Genomic DNA, 19,685 nt, shown 5'->3' with positions numbered 1-19,685 from the left:
TGACATAAGGGCCTAAAATTATAAGCTACAGAGACATTTACAGACAGGAATATTTATCATATAAGTAGTGTTATAAATTTGTGTCCATATGTGAACATAGCAAGATTGGTTTCAGTGATTCGATTTCATTTGCTAAATGGTGTTTAGTCTACTTTTAACTGTACTGTCATATCTATTTAATCTCATTGAAATGTATTTCCTATCTTTTATAATCTTTAAGTAGCTGTGTAAAGGAGAAGCCACCGAACATAGCAGTTTATGAATACGATGCATCTAAGCAAAGCTTTTGGCATCTTTAGTAATGTAAGCAACTGACACTTAATTTAGATATGATCTACAACATTCCATAACTCACTTATGACTCAGATAATAGTCTTTCTGTTGTATACTTGAAGATGCTGAATTGTAGAAAACCTCAGTCACTCTGAAAGCCACTGATCAAAGTGATTGGGTTTGAACCCAGTTTTGTCTCCACCTACCACACCACAAATGTCATGGTACTTCCCTTTTCACTTTGATGGGCCGTTTGTGGTAGGGGCATAGCAAGGCCACCAGTCATTCCATGTATACTTTTTCTCGGCCCGGTCCCTTAATCTCTTCTTCTAAGAAGTCAAAGTGAAACCCACCATGGAGCCAATCATTCCACTTTACTTAATTTTGAACTTATGGCATGACATTCCTTCAACTATTTGTAAGTGAAGATGATGGCAATCATGGCTCTTTGCACAGTGTTTGTTAAGTTACTCCTACTGGCTTCTTGGACTTCTTCTAGCTTAGCACCAAGACTTTGGATTTAAAAGAAGATCAGTTCCTAATTGAAGCTGACCTTCAGGTGTGCTGTGGGGGGGCCTCAAAATCCTTTCTATTTTAGAAATCGGAAACACTCCAAGGAGCACTAGGACTTCTCATTCTTCATGGCACTGACCAAACTATTTCTGGAAAACAAATCTTAGAACTAAGGCTTTTAATGTGAAAAATCATTTGTACCACTGACTGTGAGTCAACTGGCAATGAAGAATTCTATGCAATTGACTCCTAAGCTGGTATTATGTTACTAACAAAATTATAACGTCCCCAGGCACATCTTAGGTTGGGACATTTTCAGGCCTGAAGAAAGACTCCTGGGTGTTTTGGCTACAGTATCTAACATTTCAGATCTCTGTCTTTCATGGGCCAAATCCCTTCTTCTTCATTGATGTGGGAGATATTTTCCTCATGTAGTGATGGAAGGAGGCTGGTGGCATCTGGGGCTATGTACATGGATGAACGTTTAACAATGCCATCATATTTTATGTGCTTTTTTGTTTCTAAAAGATTTGCTTAATAAAGATTGTGTCCACATTCATGTTCCAGTGTAAAGACATCATGCTTCCAAAGTTCTTAAATCTCCTAATTTCACTTTTAGTGGCACAGTTCATTTGGCATGGATGTTTTCCTAAGAGGAAGTTATCTCTCTAGCCGAAAGCATGTAAGAAAGGGGCTCCAAGTGATGTGTTTACGTCTTCTGGAAGGTCCCATACATAAGAGGAGGGGAAGGCCTTACATTTCTGAAGCAGAGCATCTAAAAGCTTTTGACTAATAAGGCACAAGGAAATAGTAGCAGGAATGAGTCAATTTTAGGCAAATAAAGCTTAGCAGTCGCCAGGGCAACCCGAGGAGTCCATAAGCCCCAAAAAACTAGAGGCAATGCACACTGAACGTTCTAGAACTTTCTGCTGCGGGATGGAAAAGCGAAAGGAAAGGAGATGTACTTACTGTTGGGGTCTACATTCTCACAGAGCTCTGTCTTTGCCTCCCCGTTGGGTCTGTCACTGGGTTTGTGTGACAGCCGCGATGACATGGTGGCTGCCGTGACAACCGCCTTGAAGCTTCGCTTCCGTTTCTGGACATTGAGTTCAGGATGGAAAATGATGATGTACACTTTCGGCATGTACAGCATTCCCAGAGCCACGGACGCACTTAGGTTCATGGAGATTGTAAGCGTGGTAGTTTGTATGTAGAGCTAGGAGACACAACACACAAGGCACTATTACAAATAAAATGACCGCAGAGGGAGGCCAAACACGTTAAAGCGACGTCGGCAATCGACGAGGGCGACGAGAGAGGGAATAAAAGCAGGAGAGCAGCCTCCGAGGATGCTCTGATTAAAAAGGGAGTGGGACTACACATTCATTTGAGAGCTTTTGCATAGGTCACTGATGGAACGCCATCGGACAAACCCAGGTGCATGCATGCTTGTCTTGGAGAAGCCTCCTTGATGGGAGTTCGGGGTTGACCTTTAGTCACACCGAAAGTCCTTTTCATGGACATGAAAGCTGACTGAAGACTTGGGGATCATAGAAATCTGTAATCCGAGTAAGGTGTGGTTATTCATTTTTTTTTATTCTCACATACAAATAAGGCAGCACTCTGCAGAGATTCTAGGACCTTATTTGAAATAAGATTTATGTTCATAAATGTTTCTTCTTGTGTGCACTTCACTGTACTAAAGAGCGATTGTATCTTCTCTGAAAGGTTAGGGCTCGTTGCTTAAGTCTGCGTAACCCAACACAACAGTAAGGGGGCCATCATCTTGTGTGATACTGGTAAGTTGCCGAGAGAATAAAATTACCTCAGTTTGGCATTGTTTGTTGGAGGAGGTCCCCATGGCTGCCCTTATTTCCCCTGATGTCTTTAAGAAAGCAACAGACGAATTAACTACTCATTTGCTGCCCAATGTGTTTGGTCCTGGACTTGATCGTACCTTTGACAAGATGATAGCGAAAGGGTGTGGTCAACTGTGCAGCCAGTGAAAGGAAGGTCACAGGCAGGTCACCCCCATTCATGTGTGTTCATGACACACCCCGCTACAATCTAGAATGCTGCTGCAACTGACATGTCTTTATAGTTTGGGCATGGTTTCGAAAAGCTAGATGCAATTAAATGCGTGGGTGTCACTGCCTTTTATGTCTGTAGCAACTAGAGCTCTTTCATAGTGGATTTGACTCAAATTTGACAGCTATGAATTGGGGATAAAAATCTCCATTCCTAATGGAATCAACATGGTCTGGGCTAGACAACTACTTCAGACAAATGCGCCCACTCCTTCCCAATTTCTTCATGTCTGCTTTCTCATCTGCCTAGGTCTCCATACTTGTGGACTCTCTTTCAGGTCTTGAATCTATGAGCCTGATTCAACCATGGAACCTTTCCAACATGCCATATTTTTTAATTCTTGTTTTCCATTGTATGGGATATTTCTCCTTCGCTTCCTAGAACATTTTTACCAACCTGCTTTTACCCACATATACACTTCATATCATTGATTTCAGTTTGTAACTAGACATTGTTTGGCTCTCCATCTGTCACCAAGGCCTTAGATTCTGCCGTTATAGACTCTACCCCTAAACACACTATTTTCTCTGCACAGCAGGCAAATGGTAGAGATAGGGCAAAGACATCTTGTTTGATGCCTTTTCCTACCTCTGCTTCAGTGGTCAAACAATCTTTCTTTATACATACAAGAGTTTACATCAGACCTATTGACTACTTGGATGTTGTGGCCCTTGTGAAATCAAGAGAGATTTATCCATCTCATCTGGAAGGAATGAAGGCTTCTAGCAAGCATCCATTTGAATTTGTATGTCTCTGAGTGGTTAAAAGTAGCTGTCAGCTGCTGATTCTATAATACATAATGAACGTAAAGTAGCAAGACAGAACAAGATTGAATTAATGATCCTTTAGGATTTTAATTAGATTTGTTTTTTTGAAGCTCATTTCTTCCTAGTAGAGTTCTCTGGATGTCAACATCATTTGATCTGGCAGGTCTATGCTGTTCAAGAATGACTGGCCGGGATGTAGGGCTGTACAGATATAGCCTCATGGCCATAGCTGTCATTCTAATCACAAGGGCTTTGCAAGGCTAAGTTTATTCAGTCCATGAAAGTAATGCATGTAAACGCACACAAAGGAACACAGGCTTTGTTTCCATTTCTCTGCTCATAAGGAAACATTGCCACAAAGATGTCATTCACAGGGTTTGTATTGGCTCTATGACTTATGATGTATGTGTATCTATGCTATTTCTTCTCAGAAACCAAAATCTTAAAACCCTGTGATGTTTCTATATTGCTTACTAATTATTTTCTTACAAAACAACTAACAAGATTGATATTTTGTCAATTTGAGCAGTTGCTAACAATTCAGATGCAGACAATAATCAAGGTCAATGTCAATCACCATTTCCTTTCTCTACCTCTACTCCTGGGATCTTCTTTACATAGCAACTACTCAATAATGGGTTGTGAGAAAGAAGAGCCTTGAGCTTTGAGTCTCTCCAAGCTGATTCACCACATAGGAGTTTTATGACACATAACAGATTACTTTACCATAGCTTCTTTGTCTATAAAATAGGAGAGTCTTAGCCCTTTCCTGGTGCTTTTGCCCTGATGATTGAATATGTTAGTATTTGTATAGTGCTTTGGATTGGGTCCAGGATGTAATAAATGCTGTATTTCTTAGTAAGTATGTAGAAGGATAGACATGTAGCTCAGAGATAGAGGACTTGCCCAGGACACAAATGGTCCCAGGTTCCAACCTTGGAACTACAAAAACAAAAACAAAAAATTAGGGCATATAGAAAGATAAGAAGATTCAGGTTAGAGATTGCAGAAATATAGGTCTGCAGGGCCTTACCTCTCTAAATCCTAGGAGGGGGTAGGTTACTCACCATTGGCCTTGTATGTGAATGTGGGGGGAGGGGAGGGAGGAGCTCATCTTTACATCATGAGCTTTCATCCAACTATCATTGACTGGATATTTTAAGGAAAATTGCAGCATAGTGATATTCAGTGTCATTGTGGATTTTATTTTACTTGTTGGTCATTGGACAATGCCTTACCCTGATTAATCTTGGGTATTAATCTATTAATCTTGGGTATTTTGCACCATTTGACTTGATCTTTCTTATATTTGGTTGAGAAATGTTAACGAGTTGGTGATCATCATCAATTCCTTTCACGGAAATGTAGGGGTGGATATAATTTTACTGCCATTAAACACCTCCATCCAGTGCTGGTGGGTACTGGATTGAGCCCAGTCGCAATGGAAGAAATAATGTTTTCTTTAGTTTTGTTTTGTGTTTCCATTGTGGCCCAAGTAGAGGCTCGGGCTTATGGAAGGGACACAGATTGCCTTGGAATTTCTACTGTTTTGATAACGAAACTTTAATTTTGTCATTGAAATTATGGTTTCACAGTCATTTCCATTTACTTTTTCTGGGGTGTTCCAAGCTTTTCTCACATCCACATTTAGGTATCAAATTGGGAGTTAAACAAGCAAAGATTTATGCAGATTTTTCTCCAACAATTTTCACAGACTCTCATGTGTGAAAGTCATGGCTATAATTCTTCTCACCGTCTTTCTTTGCAAAAATGAAGAACATAAAATATTTCTAGCTAATAGGGTGAAACCCAGATTCAGGTGGAATGAGCTTAGCAGCACACAGGAAATCAGTAGTCATGAACTGTTGGCTCTGATGTGTGTTTTCTGCTAGGTTAGGTTGTTCAAGGTCAATATCTTGTGTGACCACATTTATGTATATTAAACTATTTGTATATGTGCTGTTTATATAGGCCATAGTCTACCAAATCCAGTTCTATCCACTGTCAGTTGTCTTTTCCAGATCTACTGTGTGTGACAGACATTTTCCCCTTGGACTGGCCTGCATAGGTAGGGTCCTAGGCACAGGAGAATGAATATGACTGGCATGTTCCTTGTCATCATGAATTTCCTTCTCCTGGCAGGAGGAGAGTAGAAGAGCTCTGGTTACAACTTAGTCACTGCTGTTAATAACAATGAACTCTACACTTACAAATTACTGAAAGCAGATTTTGCGTTTTCTTTACCGCAAAGAAAGTATGAAAGGCAGTGTCATGTCCATTAGCACAATGTTACCTGTGCACACTGTAGACATAGATCAAAGCAAGCTGTATCCTACAAATATAATCTGTGACAATTTAAAATAACATGTAGAAGCTGGGTGGCTCATGTGTGTAATCCTAGCTACTCAGGAGGCTGAGTTCTGGGGAGGATTGTGGTTCAAAGCCAACCCAGGCAGAAAAGTAAGGGTGAAACTTGAATCTCCAATTAACTACCCCCAAACTGGAAGTGGTGCTGTGGCTCAACTGGTAGAGCGCTAGCCTTGAGCAAAAGAGCTAAGGGACAGCGCCCATGATAAGATCAACAACAAGCTGCTAGGGAATAGCAAAGATAACGTGTGCCCACACATATGACCCCCTGCTTGCAACCTACTTCCACCGTTCCAAGACACAACCCTCCTGGCAGCCACTCTACAAGCCACCCTTAGGCCATTTTTTTTCCAGGTTAAGTGCTATATTCATTGACATTTTACAGCTGGCTAACTTGTTAGCCACCTATGAATTGATGGCCATGTAGGAAACTAATTTTAGCATTTATGGATTTGTAAAAGCATGTCAGTCTTTCTATTAGTTGGTTTTGGGGAGGATAATGCTGACAAAAATCATTTGGTATCCCTGGGAAAAAATCATTCCCCTGTATCTTGTGGTTTATACAACCCAGCAATTCTTTAAGAATGTAAATGCTGGGCTGGGTGCTGGTGGCTCACACCTGTTACACTAGATACTCAGGAGGCTGAGATCTGGGAATCGCAGTTCAAAGCCAGCCCAGGCAGGAATGTCTGTGAGATTCTTAGCTCCAGTGAACCACCAGAAAACCACAAGTGGTGCTGTGGCTCCAAGTGGAAGAGTGCTAGCCTTGAACAAAAAAGCTCAGGAACAGTGCTCAAGCCCAGAATTCAAGCTCAACAACCACCACCACAACAACAAAAAGAATGGAAACTGAGATCTGCAGACAAGGCTTTAAAGCCAACCCAGGCAGCCAAATCAGTGAGACTCCTATCTCTAAGTAACCAGTCAAAACCTGGAAGTGAAGCTGTGGCTAACGTGGTAAAGTGCTAGCCATGAATGAAAAACCCAAGCAAACATATGAAGTCCTGAGTTCAAGTTCCCATATCAGCACACACGCACACACACACACACACACACACACACACACACACACACACACAGATGCAATAGTATAGCAGAAATGACTAAATAACATGATATTTGCCACCAAGTATGCACTTACTAAATTCTGTTTAATGAAAAAGTTCTACACTTGGAGCAGATGTTAGGCATGATAAACATCTGTGACATTTAGCATCCTTTTAAGAAAATCTGTCATCCATGGTCCATTAGCAGGAACATGTCTCCTAATGTATGCGTGTTTTCTCATTACTAGTGTGAACATAACACTATCGAGGTCAAAACGCTGTTGTTGGGATCAAATGAGATTAGGTGGCCTCTGTAAAATCTGCCAGCAGTGCCCAGCATGCAGCAACTACTCAATAAAGATGTTAGTGTCATTGATTTATTGGCTATGACATAAAATAACTTGTTTCCTACACTGGTCTTCTCCACACATTCTTAATACATCTGGAGATGACTGTCTTCTAGAACCCACTGGATAATAGCCTGTGTTAGGGCGAAAAAAAATTCTCATCAAGTGTGCTCCCATTTGGTTTTGAAAGTACACTCATGCCTCTATTTCATCCGTCATGGACTATTCTGTAAGAAGAAACCAATCCTGCGTATTCCCAGGTGGCAGTTGGGAACAGGGACAGGGAGCTTTCATGGAATTTTTGGGTAGAACGGAAGAGGTTTTGTAATGCTCATAATACCCCTGAGTTTATGCAGTAAAAACAAAATATAAATTCTTGATGTTGTCAGTGCAAAAAGGAAGGGTATGTTATTTTCTGACACGTTTGAAATATTCATGTGGTTGTTTAAATGAAATCATCTGGCAGTAAATATCAATGTCTTCCCCTCCCCCACTTTTTTGTCAGTTGTGGGGCTTGAACTCGGGTGCTGTCCCTGAGCTCTTCAGCTCAAGGCTAGTGCTCTACTATTTGAGCCACAGTGCCGCTTCTGGTTTTCTCGTGACTTAATTATTGATGAGAGTCTCATGGACTTTCCTGCCAGGGCTGGTTCTGAACTGCAATCCTCTGATCTCAGCCTCCTGCTTAACTAGGATTACAGGAATGAGCCGCTGGCACCCAGCTCAGTGTCTTCCGTGTGTGTGTGTGTGTGTGTGTGTGTGTGTGTGTGTGTGTGTGTGAGTACTAAGGCGTGAATTCAGAGCCTCTCAGTCTCATATTTTTTACTTGAGGCTGGTACCCTACCACTTGAGACACAGGTCTGCTTCTGATTTTTGCTGTTTAACTAGATATAAGAGTCTTACGGACTTTTCTTCCCAAGCTGCCGTCAGGCTATAAGTCCCATACCTCACACTCCTTAGTAGGTAGGGTTCTAGGTGTGAGCTACCAGTACCTGGCAGTGTTTTCTCCCTTTATCACCTGTGCCTAATTCATGTGACCATAGTTTTGAGAAATAATGATGCATGATGAGGGAGATGGCAAAATATTTGCAGTTAGGATTTCCTCCATCCGCTAAAAGATGGCGCTCTTCAGGAGTGCAGTAAGCATTGTAAGGGAAGGGCAGAGATTTCCATCTTCCAACAGGATAGTTTAAAAGAAAGGAACAGATTATTGTTGGAATTGTTTTCTCAAAGCTGTGATGGAGGATGACTTTGGACAAATTACGTCAGCTCTGTCAGATGAAAGCATCGAGATTCAAACTCAAGTGGTTTGTTGCCAGACTGACATAAGATTCATTCATTCAGACTGACATAGGATTCATTCATTCATTCCTCCACTCTCAGGAGACCTTTCCCAATGGTCTGAAGATAAAATGGATGCCACAGTACCTGGCATATCGGCCATGGTTCAGAAAAGTGAAGTAGCGTTAGGAGACAGCTTGCAGATTACTTGCTTGCCGTTCTCTTTAGACCTGTCTTTAGATGGACACGAGATAGGTAGGTAGATAGATAGATGATTGATAAATAACAGGTAGATGATAGATCAATAGATAGATAAATAGACAATAAATAGGTAAGATGAATGAGACAGATGATAGATGGGAAGAATAGATGATAGGTGATTGAGAAATAATTAATAGGTATGTGATTGAGCAATAGATAGATAAATGACAAATAGGTAAGAGAGAGAAATTAATTGATATAAATAGATGGATAGGTGATAGATAATAGTGAGACATAACCTATGAGTAGATGATAGATAAATAGATAGTAAAAAGATAAGGCAGAGAGATAAGAGATAATAGATGATAGACATATGATACATAGATACGGGTAGATGATAGATGGATGGCGGTGATACATAGACAATAGGTAGGTGCTAGTCAGACAGATGGATAGCTAGATATAGTTAAAGGGGCACACTTTACACTTTAAATAGGCTGGGCTAGGCATCTGGTTTGTTACTGAATTATAAGTAATGGAGGGAGCTAGAAGATAAGTGGAGAAGACCTTGTTTGTCTGCCTTGGCTTTGCCTTTAATATCTCCAGGCAGTCCTGACATTAAGTCCCTATGCAACTGCTTTGTCTGTGTAGATGGACGCGAGGCAGATGCTCCAGGTGAATGCAAATCAGTTTCTGGAGCATGAGATCCGTGAGTGATGTTGTTCATGCTCGAAATCACCTGCATCTCAGTGCTTTGCTCTCTAGACTGGAAACCTGATGCCGTGCCTCTTCCCAAAGCAACGTTAGGAAGAAGCTGCAGTGATTTCAACAGGGCACATCCTCAGGACAACCCAGTGTCGCACTCCTAGGGTCAGTCAAGCCAACCGCAGACAGGGCTCATGGTCCAGTCTTCCAGCAAAGTAACTCCTGACTTCGCTGAACACACGCACACTCTCACCCCCTCCTTCCCCTATACACAGTTTCTCTTTCCTATCAGCTTTCTGACCCTTTAATTTTGATCTCAAAATTTGTTCCCCTTCCAATTGTAAGGTAGATGCTTTATTCTTTTATCTAGCCAACCCTGCTCTGTTCGGTGATTTGAAAGGTTATTTATCACTCCTGCTGGCTGGAGAGCTCAACAATTGTTAGGTCTCTGCAGAGCAGTGATTTAACATACAAAGGCAAGGCATTTCCCCCCTTCCCCACCCCCACCCCAGTCAGCCAGGAGAGACAAGCTTAAGCCCCATTCCCACTACTGCCTTGAATATCCAGACTGAACCTAACAGGTCTTTTGGCAGGAGACTGGGTTCCATTCTCTCTTAAGATGGGGAAATAGAGTTTCTACCTCACTGGAGAAGATCTTGGGTAAAATATAATGATGGCTTTGTCTTGCATTGAAAGTCAACCAATGAGCTTACATGAATAAAATCTGATCCTCAAGTATGCAGTTTCTAAATATATGGTGAAAGATTCCATTTTTTTTTTGTAAGTGAGATGTCACAGCTTGCCAACTTTGAAAGTCTCTGTTATAATTCTAAAGAATTTAAATAGAAGGCAACAAATGGAAACTACTGATGTCAGGAGAAGGGTTCAACAACAAGATGCCCTTAGCATTTCATACATATATATATGTACATATACATACATATATATGTATGTATATGTACATATATATATGTACTATAGGTTCAATTAGAATTGTAAAGGGTTCAGCAGAATGAAACCCAACAGAACCACCAACAAGGAGACAACATTGTGGTCATACAAAAACAAACAAACAAAAAAACCAACAACCAGAGTGTGTTCACATCTCAGTTGCCAAAGCCAACCACAAAAGCTTTCTCTTGGACTTTGACAGGTGAGGTCAAGATCAAGAGTATGGCAGATTTTCTTCCTCCTTTTACAACTTCTGGCTATTATCCTTATTGGTTCTCTTTTGTGGCTTTTAGATCTATCTCTTCCATCTCACACCAATGGCTTTGAGATGGCTTTGGGAACTTAGGTACACATTTCATTTTATGGCTACTAATATTGTCTCTCTGTTGGTGGGTGGCTCTGTTGGGTTTAGTTCTTCTGCTCAAGATATATATGTTTACTCCTTTACCGCTGGGGGGTAGTTTGTGTGGATGGAAGTTGGCTCCCAGCCTCTGCCCTGTACTAATGTCCAGACTAGTATCTCCATGGCTGATGGGTAAAGGACTAGACTAGCAGACTCTTTCAGCGACCTGTCCAGCAGTGACCATGTGGCTCTAAGCCCTGCTCCAGCTTATCAGCTCTGCAATAGTTTCTCCCTAAAAGGAATAATTAACATGAGACTTCCCAGGAAACGGTAGGCAAAGAATCACTCAGTTCGTGTCCCTAAATGGAACTTTGAGGGCTCTGAAGTGGGCAGAACCATGTTACCCAGCCCACCAAGAACAATACAGCGAGAGGGAGTTAGGCAGGAAAGGAACAGGACTGGGCCATTCAGGGCCTTTGTTCTTGGCTTTGTTTTCCCTTATGTTCTGAGGTTGTTGTACTAAATGATCTCAAACATTCTGGGTCCTGAGGACTTGGGGTTTGGTCCCTGTTCCCACCTCTGAATCTGCCTTTTCAACTTCCCAGCACACCTGCAGGAGCTGAGAGGCAGGGATGGGTCCTAGCTGCACCCATTTATAAAACTCCAGGACTGAGATGGTACCCAGTTCTCCTGCTGTGGTAGCTCAACTGACCATCACACTGTGGATGAAGGTAAAAATCCTAAATCTGGACATAGAACTCTCTGGAAGCCCTTTCTGCTATCTCTCATCCCTCCAGATCTCTGGATTGAGCTGTGCTCTGTTCATCTTCAAGGCCCAAGTACATAGTGGCCTCTCTACCTTTGTGCAATAGGAACAGCACACCCACCTTTACCTGGCCACCTGCTGTCTAGCTTTCAGCTTTGCTTTTGAGGGGATCGTCTCTGATGCTCAATTCTAAATCACGCCCATCTTCTTTTACTGACACAGAATATATTGTTTGCTTGGGTTAGGTTAGTTTTTTAGTAGTTAAAAATTACCATTGAGTAGTTGTTCAAAGAGTGTATAATTCCATGAGTCAGGTTATAAGCACAGAGCATACTGATCAATGGCTCCTCTTCCATCATTGCTTTTGTTCCACTAATTTATAATAGCGAGCATCCATTATTGGGTATTTTACATTTAAAAACTTTTACTTGTTTAATCTTCTTCCCCCTCTTCCTCCTTTTCTTCCTAACCCTCCTTTTCCTCATTCTTCCTTTTCCTTGTCTTCTTCCCTTTTCATCTTTCTTCTCATCTTCTTCCTTCTCCTACTCCCCTTCTTCCTCCTCTTCTTCCTATGCTGCCTGTTCCTCATTCTTCTTCCTCTGCTTCCTCATCCTCTTGCTTCATTTCCTTGTCCTTCTTCTCTTCCTCGTTTCCCTAAGCCTCCTCTTCCTCTTTCTCCCCTCCTTGTTCTCTTCACTGTTGCCTTGGCCTTGGGGTGCTCTAGTTACACCCCCATTGGCTTTCCAACATCAAGCTTTGCATCCCTTCCAGCAAGTCCAGCCACCATGATGATGTGTGCAGAAACTTTATTTGGGGTCATGCGATCTGTGTGGCATCTTTCAAAGACTTCTCGCTGTCTGAGGGTATTTGATGTGGCTCTGTTTCCACTGCTTGCCTAACTTGTGTCTCGTGTGCTTAAGCTATATAGGACTCTCGGGTGTGCCACGCGCATGTTGGCACACGGACTTAGGGGGAACTATTCATTCCTCAGTGCTGAAAAATTAATAAGATAAACAACAGAACGGAATTTTATAAAAGCAAGGGAAGGCCATCCCATAAGCACCTCAGTAAGGAAAACTTGACTTCTGTTCTGAGATATAAGTACATACAGGATAGACATTTTGTTTGTGATGGGAACATAGTAAACATCAGTTACCGGAGAGGCCAGCTGCCCCAGCCCGGGACAGGGCAGTCAGGACAAAGCCATGAGCACGTAGCCCATTCTACTACCCTGAAATTCATATGCACCAAAGAACAGAGTAGACTACTGAGCTGTTTAGTTCTTCATGCAGTAAGGCTTTAATTGCTAGTGCTTAGCAAGACAAACATCTCTAAGTATTTCCAAAGGGAACAGGACAGACTATTTCCCTTGGGTTGTATGTTTGTATATGTTTCATAGTTTAGTCAATGAGACAGAGAAGCAGGCACCCTCTGCTTGCAGCTCCAACTATGTCTGGCTTTCTAACACCTCTGTCTTCTTGTCAGGACCATGCTGTGTTGCTATCTTTCCACAATAGGGTAGACACACACACCTCAGCAGATGCCTCAAAAGATAAAATGATATGATGTGTAAACACACACACACACACACAGAAAAGTAAAGGGCACACATGGAATGTATGTAAAGTTATCAGCATGAGCAGGTTGCAGTGACTAAGGTGGTTCACATGTGGTTATGGCAAGGGACAGTGCATAATGTGGTAGATGTCAAGGTCAAGCAAGGTCAGTAAGCAGACAGGAGTGAGGGAAATTTATGTCACCTCAGGACAAAAGCTTGGGTTTCTTGTACACATTAGTTGTCCTAGTACCTCTGTTATTTCCTTTATGGAGTGGGCTATGCATCCTCCATCTGTGTTGTAGCTCCTTAGCATAGACAATAAGTGGGATAAAAATGCAGGACAATTGTCAATTCCAAAGCAAGAGTCTGCCCATAAAAATTGCCCACAGAGCTGGGTGCCAGTCGCTCACACCTGTAATCCCTTGCTACTTAGGAAGCTGAGACCTGGAGATCACAGTTCAAAGCCAGCTCAGGAGAAAAGTCCCCTTAAGTCTCTTATCTTGAATTAACCATGCAAAAACTAGAAGTGGCACTGTGGCTCAAATGGTAGAGCACAGCACTAGCCTTGAACACAGAGAGGCTCAGAGATAACACCCAGGCCCTGAGTTCAAGCCCCACAACTGACAAAAAACATTCATCCAGAGGGGCTGGGAATATGGCCTGGTGGCAAGAGTGCTTGCCTCCTATATGTGAAGCCCTAGGTTCGATTCCTCAGCACCACACATATAGAAACGGCCAGAAGTGGCGCTGTGGCTCAAGTGGCAGAGTGCTAGCCTTGAGCAAAAAGCAGCCAGGGACAGTGCTCAGGCCTTGAGTTCAAGCCCCAAGACTGGCAAAAAAAAAAAAAAATTCATACAGAGATAGGCTGCAGGGAAAAGGTTTGCTGCTGTACAGACATACAGAAGAAATCTAGTTTTGGAAATACCCATATCACAGGATGGGCCTGAAGATCCTGTTACCCCAAGGAAGCTGAGCTAGAGGGATCTGACAAAAGGGATTATTCTCCAAAGGCAACAGGAGATCGGCAGACAGGGAGACTGGAAAACCCATACCTGCCGTGGGGCAGGAGGGATACGATCAGCAGGTGGAGGAACATCCACTTCCACGAGAAGAGGAGGCTCAGCTTGGCTAGGAGAAGGTGGCTCAAGTGTTAAGGCACAGACGGTCACAACACATCTGCCCGGTCCAGCTAGGTTTGGGTGGCGGGCGGCAGGGTATTGGACGCTGACCTCTCCCACTGCTAAGCTGTAGCGAGGCCTTGTGCCCACTCAAGGTATCTGTGGTCAGAAAGGTAATACCTATGCTTTAACCGAGACGTAGGGCTCATAGACATCCAAGGAGTAGATGTGCGTTCCTGGGACTTGGGTTTGAGATAATCAGGGTTCTGGTTTATGAGGATTTAGAATAGGACATTCATCAGTGAACTATTATTGCCTGCCCATCCACTGTGCTGATTTTGCCTTTGGGTCTAAGAAACACGCCTCTCCTCGCTCATGCTCACACTTGTTTTCTCTATGATAAAAAAAATTCCATAAATAATAAATCTCAATGAAACCAGAAAACTGACATCTGAATATGGAGTCTTCCGAGCCACCGACACGGCACATGTCTCTTCTTATTTAGGCCTAATTTTGAAAATGACATTTTAAAAATGACTTCTAATTGTACGTATTTCTGGCTACCATGTGGTAATTCAAAATAGGCATTTGGGGCAGAGTGGTTAAATAAAGGTACCTGGCACTTTTAATCTCTCCTTAAACATGTCTCATTTCTTTGTGCTGAGAACTTCTGAGTTCCTTTGTTTTAGCTTTTGTTTCTTTTTATACATGTAAAAATGCATAAGCAACGTTTGGACTATAGTTACTCAACTCTACTTTAGAACCTCGCAGTTTATTCCTGTGTAACTGGCTATGTTAATTTTTCTTGGCTGTCGTTTGTGTTTTTATTTTCTCCATAGACATGTCTAATTTAAGACATTTGACTTTTTGAGTGATGCTAGACCTTGATAAAATGTCTCACTTTCTGGATTTGTCTGTTTCCTCCTAACTAAATTCAAGCCACATGTATTTCTCAGGAACACTCTAGGGCACCTGAGCCTACCCGTCAGGAGGTGCAGGATACCAAGCTGCCTGCTCGGCTGGTACTCACTGTCAACAGGTGCTTAAGTTACTCACTGACACAACTCAGCACTGCAAAGATGTGGGTCACCCTGGTTAAGCTGCTCACTGACGAATCTCGGTACTGCAGAGATGTAGTTGACCCTGGGGAGTAGTCTAGAGGTGACACATTGAGGCGACATAAACTTTGAAAGGTTAATGTTTTTATTTAATACTTGTTTTTGAACATATATTCTATATTTCATCAATGCATTGTTCTATGTGTGCGTATCTATGTTCTTCTTTGGCAAATAGAATTTGAACTTTTGGAGTGACTCCTTTTGTGCAATGATTTCCCGCACCTTAAACTCCTCCAGAATCATAGGATTCTGGAAAAGAGGCCTCGAGGAACTATTTGCCTCACTTTGCCACCTAACTAACACGCAATGACCGTAGTGTTCAAGTCTGGTTTTGTGTAGAGGAAACCTAAGGTGAGCCCCCAAGAAATTAAGATCAGGGAAACGAATCTTCAACTTTTTACTATCGACGGTGCATGGAGCCAGCTAGCTCTTGATCAATTTTATAGGCTTATCAGCCATGAAGCAATCTGTTTTATAGACCCTCAATCAACATTACACAAAAGCAGGTGTTTCACTTACATAATGGCATGTAATACCTGGGAACAGATGGGGCTTCCGATAGGTGATCGCTTTTATTCCAGACAGGATGTGTTTTACACCAGGAGGAGAATTCGTATCTATTGGGATTTAACTATGTGTCAGCTGTGTGGTGTTAAAGGACATTCTGTATGTTATTGCTCTGAAATAGTCTAGCTATTACTGGAGTCACAAAATGTGCCTTTCAACGGATGGGTTGTAATCCAGCTTTAATCCACTGGGCACCTCTTTCCTCAATATTTCACCCCACAGAGGGGTAAAGCACGTTGCTGTCAAGTACTATACCTGCTGCCCTGCAGCTAGAGAACACCATGTTGCACGCACCCTCTTCTCTTGTTCCTTTGCACTCATGGGAACCTACATGAACAAGTAACCTGCACACAGTAGGGAACTGCTCGTACTCCTTTATGCTTAAAAATCCAGGGTTAAGCAAGTTGTAGCTCTCATGAATTTCATTTGTCTTAAATCAGTGCAGGTTGAAGGAAGATAGAAATAGAAGCAATTATTCAGCTACTGAGTTGAGGAGCAGGAATTGCTTCCCCCACTAAGCGTTTTTGTTTGCAGAAATTAAAATCTTTCCTAAAATGCAAAAGAAAAACCAGATATGGCAGCATAAATCTGTAATCCCAGCACTAGGAATGTAGAGGTTGGAGAATCATGAAGTTGAGGCTGGTCTGTGCAATACTCTGTCTCCAAAAACTGACCAACAAAAAAATAGAAAATAGAAACAATGAAATATTTGGTGCTTGATACCTTGAGCATTTTGTTTCTGTAAAGTATTACTATTAACCTTCCCAAAAGGTCTATGCTTACTATGTTTTATAAAAGTGAAAACAAACAGCAAAAGTGGAAAGCTGAAATGCAGCTAAAATAAAACATGGATGAGAAATTGTTGGAAGAGTTCAAAGACTCAAATATGTTATAAGGGAGGTATTTCATAAGAACTAATGGACAAACTCATTGGTTGTTTGCCATGATTTGGTCTACACGATACACCGATGTAAATTCCTCTAAGACATGTTCTTCCTATTTACAAAATCCTCCCCTTTATCTTACCTCTGGTATAACATGTTCTTTATCAAATGTCTATGCAGCATTCTTTCTCACACAGGGCCATGACTTCCTTGCTCTATATCAACTATCTCTCCCTAAGTGGACTCGGTGGTTCAGTTTCACTAGAGCCCATTTATGCAGCCTGCTGGAAAAGCTTGCTGAAGCTAATTTATATGAGCCAACACTGGTTGAATGGCTTGGCAAGGTAAGACAGAGCAAAGCTGAAGTTATCATCAACTTCTACCTATGTTAAAGGCTACAAGTAATATTTGTGGATCCAGGCTTCTTTTATCCCAAACCATAGGTTTCAAGTTTCACACAAGGAAGCCCTGTTCTCTAGTCACAGGGAGGGTCTTTGCTTTACAAAATGGGGATTATATCCAAGGCTGTGTGCACATGCTAAGCAAGTATTCTACCACCTGAAGTCCTATTTGGGTGAGTCTTACTGGTGTGTTTTCTAAATTTATTAGAAATTTATTGGACTTGGCTTATAAAATTCCTGATGGGCTCCAGCAAGGCTCAGTGCTTCCGTCCTTAGATTTTAGAATGCACCCACCAGGATATTCTCTCTCTCTCTCTCTCTCTCTCTCTCTCTCTCTCTCTCTCTCTCTCTCTCACACACACACACACACACACATACACACACAACACACACACACACACACACACACACACACACAAACACACAGCTTTCTCTTGTTCCATCCACCCATGAGCAATGCCATTGATGCAAATACAAAGTTGGGAATTATAGATGCCTGTACCACAGATGTGTTCTTTATTCTTAGCAATCCCAAGTCCATCTTTTTCCATGGATAGCAGCAACAATGGCGACACAAGGCTGGAGTAAAATAGTCTCTCCAAGGCTTGCTTATGTAGAGACATCTCTGGAAAAATTTCCTACACACACATTCTGCCCCATGGATTGAGACCAGGACTCCCACTCAGAACTGTTTCTCAAGGACCTGCTAAATGTCTTTATGACTCTGTCATTATTGTTATAATTAAAGAGATTATTATGCCCTCCCCTTTCCTCCCAGCCACTAAGCCACTGCCCTCAAAGGTCCTCCAAAGTGTCCATTACTCATTCAGAAAGCCAGATTCCTCACACAGATTCCTAGAAAGGTGTTCAACATTTACTAAATATTTGGCTGAACCATGACAGAGAGTGGGTATGAGAGAGAGAGAGAGAGAGAGAGAGAGAATATGAGAGAGAAAAAAAAGGAAAAGAAAGGAAGGAGGGAAGATGGAAGGAAGGATAACAAAAGAATTTTTTCTCAAACAAAAGGAAAAGGATTATCTTTTCCATGTTTATCTTGCAATTTTCAACTCTACTCTTCCTTGGTTGTCATGAAGACCACACAGACGGGTCTGTCCTCTGTAAGGACATGGTCTAGCTTCTTTAGCATTTCCATTCTGCCATGGATTGAATTGACAAAGGGCATCATCCACCAAACACAAAGAAACTGTCCATATGTTTGTAACGGGTACCATTTCCTTTGGTTTCTGTCCAAGATGTGCTTCCACTACAAAATTGGAGCCAAATTATAATCATTTCTTGATTACTTCCTTACTTTTCCCTTAATTTGGACCATTGTCTCTTCTGGATGTTCATTTGGGAGACTTACTGATATTATAAATGGGGAATTCCACAATGTCACTTGCACTCCAACAAGGGAATTTTGGATTCTCCTCTCCTCTGGTTCTCACTTCTGTGGAAGAAGGGAAAATAGGCTTTTCTTTCCTAGGCAAAACATGCCATTTCTTTGATTTTCATAACATAGTGAGCCACACTTATTTGTATAAAAACATTTCATTTTCCTCTGTCAATTTTAAAATGTCTTTCTATTTCTTTTGGAGGAAAGACTTACTAAATTTCTAGTCCTAGAATTGTTCAAATGGTAACAGCCAATAGGAATTTATTCTGCAGCTCAGTTGCTAGGAAATTATTTACCCATTTCTAGTGATCTGGTATTGGAGTTGATAAGGATTTCCTGGTATTTTAAGGAAGAGTCTGAAAGCCTTAATTATTTCATTTGTTTTTCTAGAACCTACTGTTGACCTTTTCTTTTAATGCTCCACTTTCCAAAGGACAATCTAAAAATAGGTAAAAAAAATGTATACTTTTAGACATAATCATTAAGTAGGTGGGCCCAGACATAAATGAAAGCTAGTGTTCAGAGATGGAGTTTAACCTTTCCACTACAGGGTAGGAAAAAAAAAAACACTCTTTGCTCTTTCTCTGTTGGCCATCACACTTTGTATTTGTGGTTTTGCATGCTCTAGAAAACACAGTTAATTGCATGGACACATGCACTTCAGACTCAGGATATAATTGAACAAAGGTTTCAATCTATGGATAGGATCAAATAATATTTCCACTATAAGCTTGTATTCATGGATGGGAGAGTCATACCACATTGCTACCATAGTCTCACTGCGTGCTGCTAAGGGCTTTCCATTTATTTTTATTTAAAATCTGAAATAATGTTATTATTGTTATATCAGCAGTTGGTAAGCCAAGGATCTTTATATAACATGCATGTGGTCACACAGAAAGTTAACTGACAGAACCCAGACCTGTACTGCACATGGCTCCTTTGTAAAGAAAGCATACAAAATGCTGTGGTTATTTTTAATGTTTTAAAATGCCCCA

At 41.5% G+C, this 19,685-nt stretch overlaps 1 protein-coding gene across 3 annotated transcripts in view; it reads right to left on the bottom strand.

The window, feature by feature from the left end:
* Positions 1-19,685, bottom strand: part of Grm7 (glutamate metabotropic receptor 7) — a 547,225-nt gene that overhangs the window by 11,763 nt on the left and 515,777 nt on the right. For all 3 annotated transcript variants that reach the window (XM_048356200.1, XM_048356199.1, XM_048356201.1), the window contains exon 9: positions 1,756-2,002. In XM_048356200.1, coding sequence (XP_048212157.1) covers positions 1,756-2,002 — 247 coding nt within the window. The remainder of the gene's footprint in view (positions 1-1,755; positions 2,003-19,685) is intronic.

The sequence above is a fragment of the Perognathus longimembris genome, chromosome 10 (assembly GCF_023159225.1).
Source record: "Perognathus longimembris pacificus isolate PPM17 chromosome 10, ASM2315922v1, whole genome shotgun sequence".
Lineage (NCBI taxonomy): Eukaryota > Metazoa > Chordata > Mammalia > Rodentia > Heteromyidae > Perognathus > Perognathus longimembris.
This window is presented reverse-complemented; position numbering and strand designations above follow the sequence as displayed.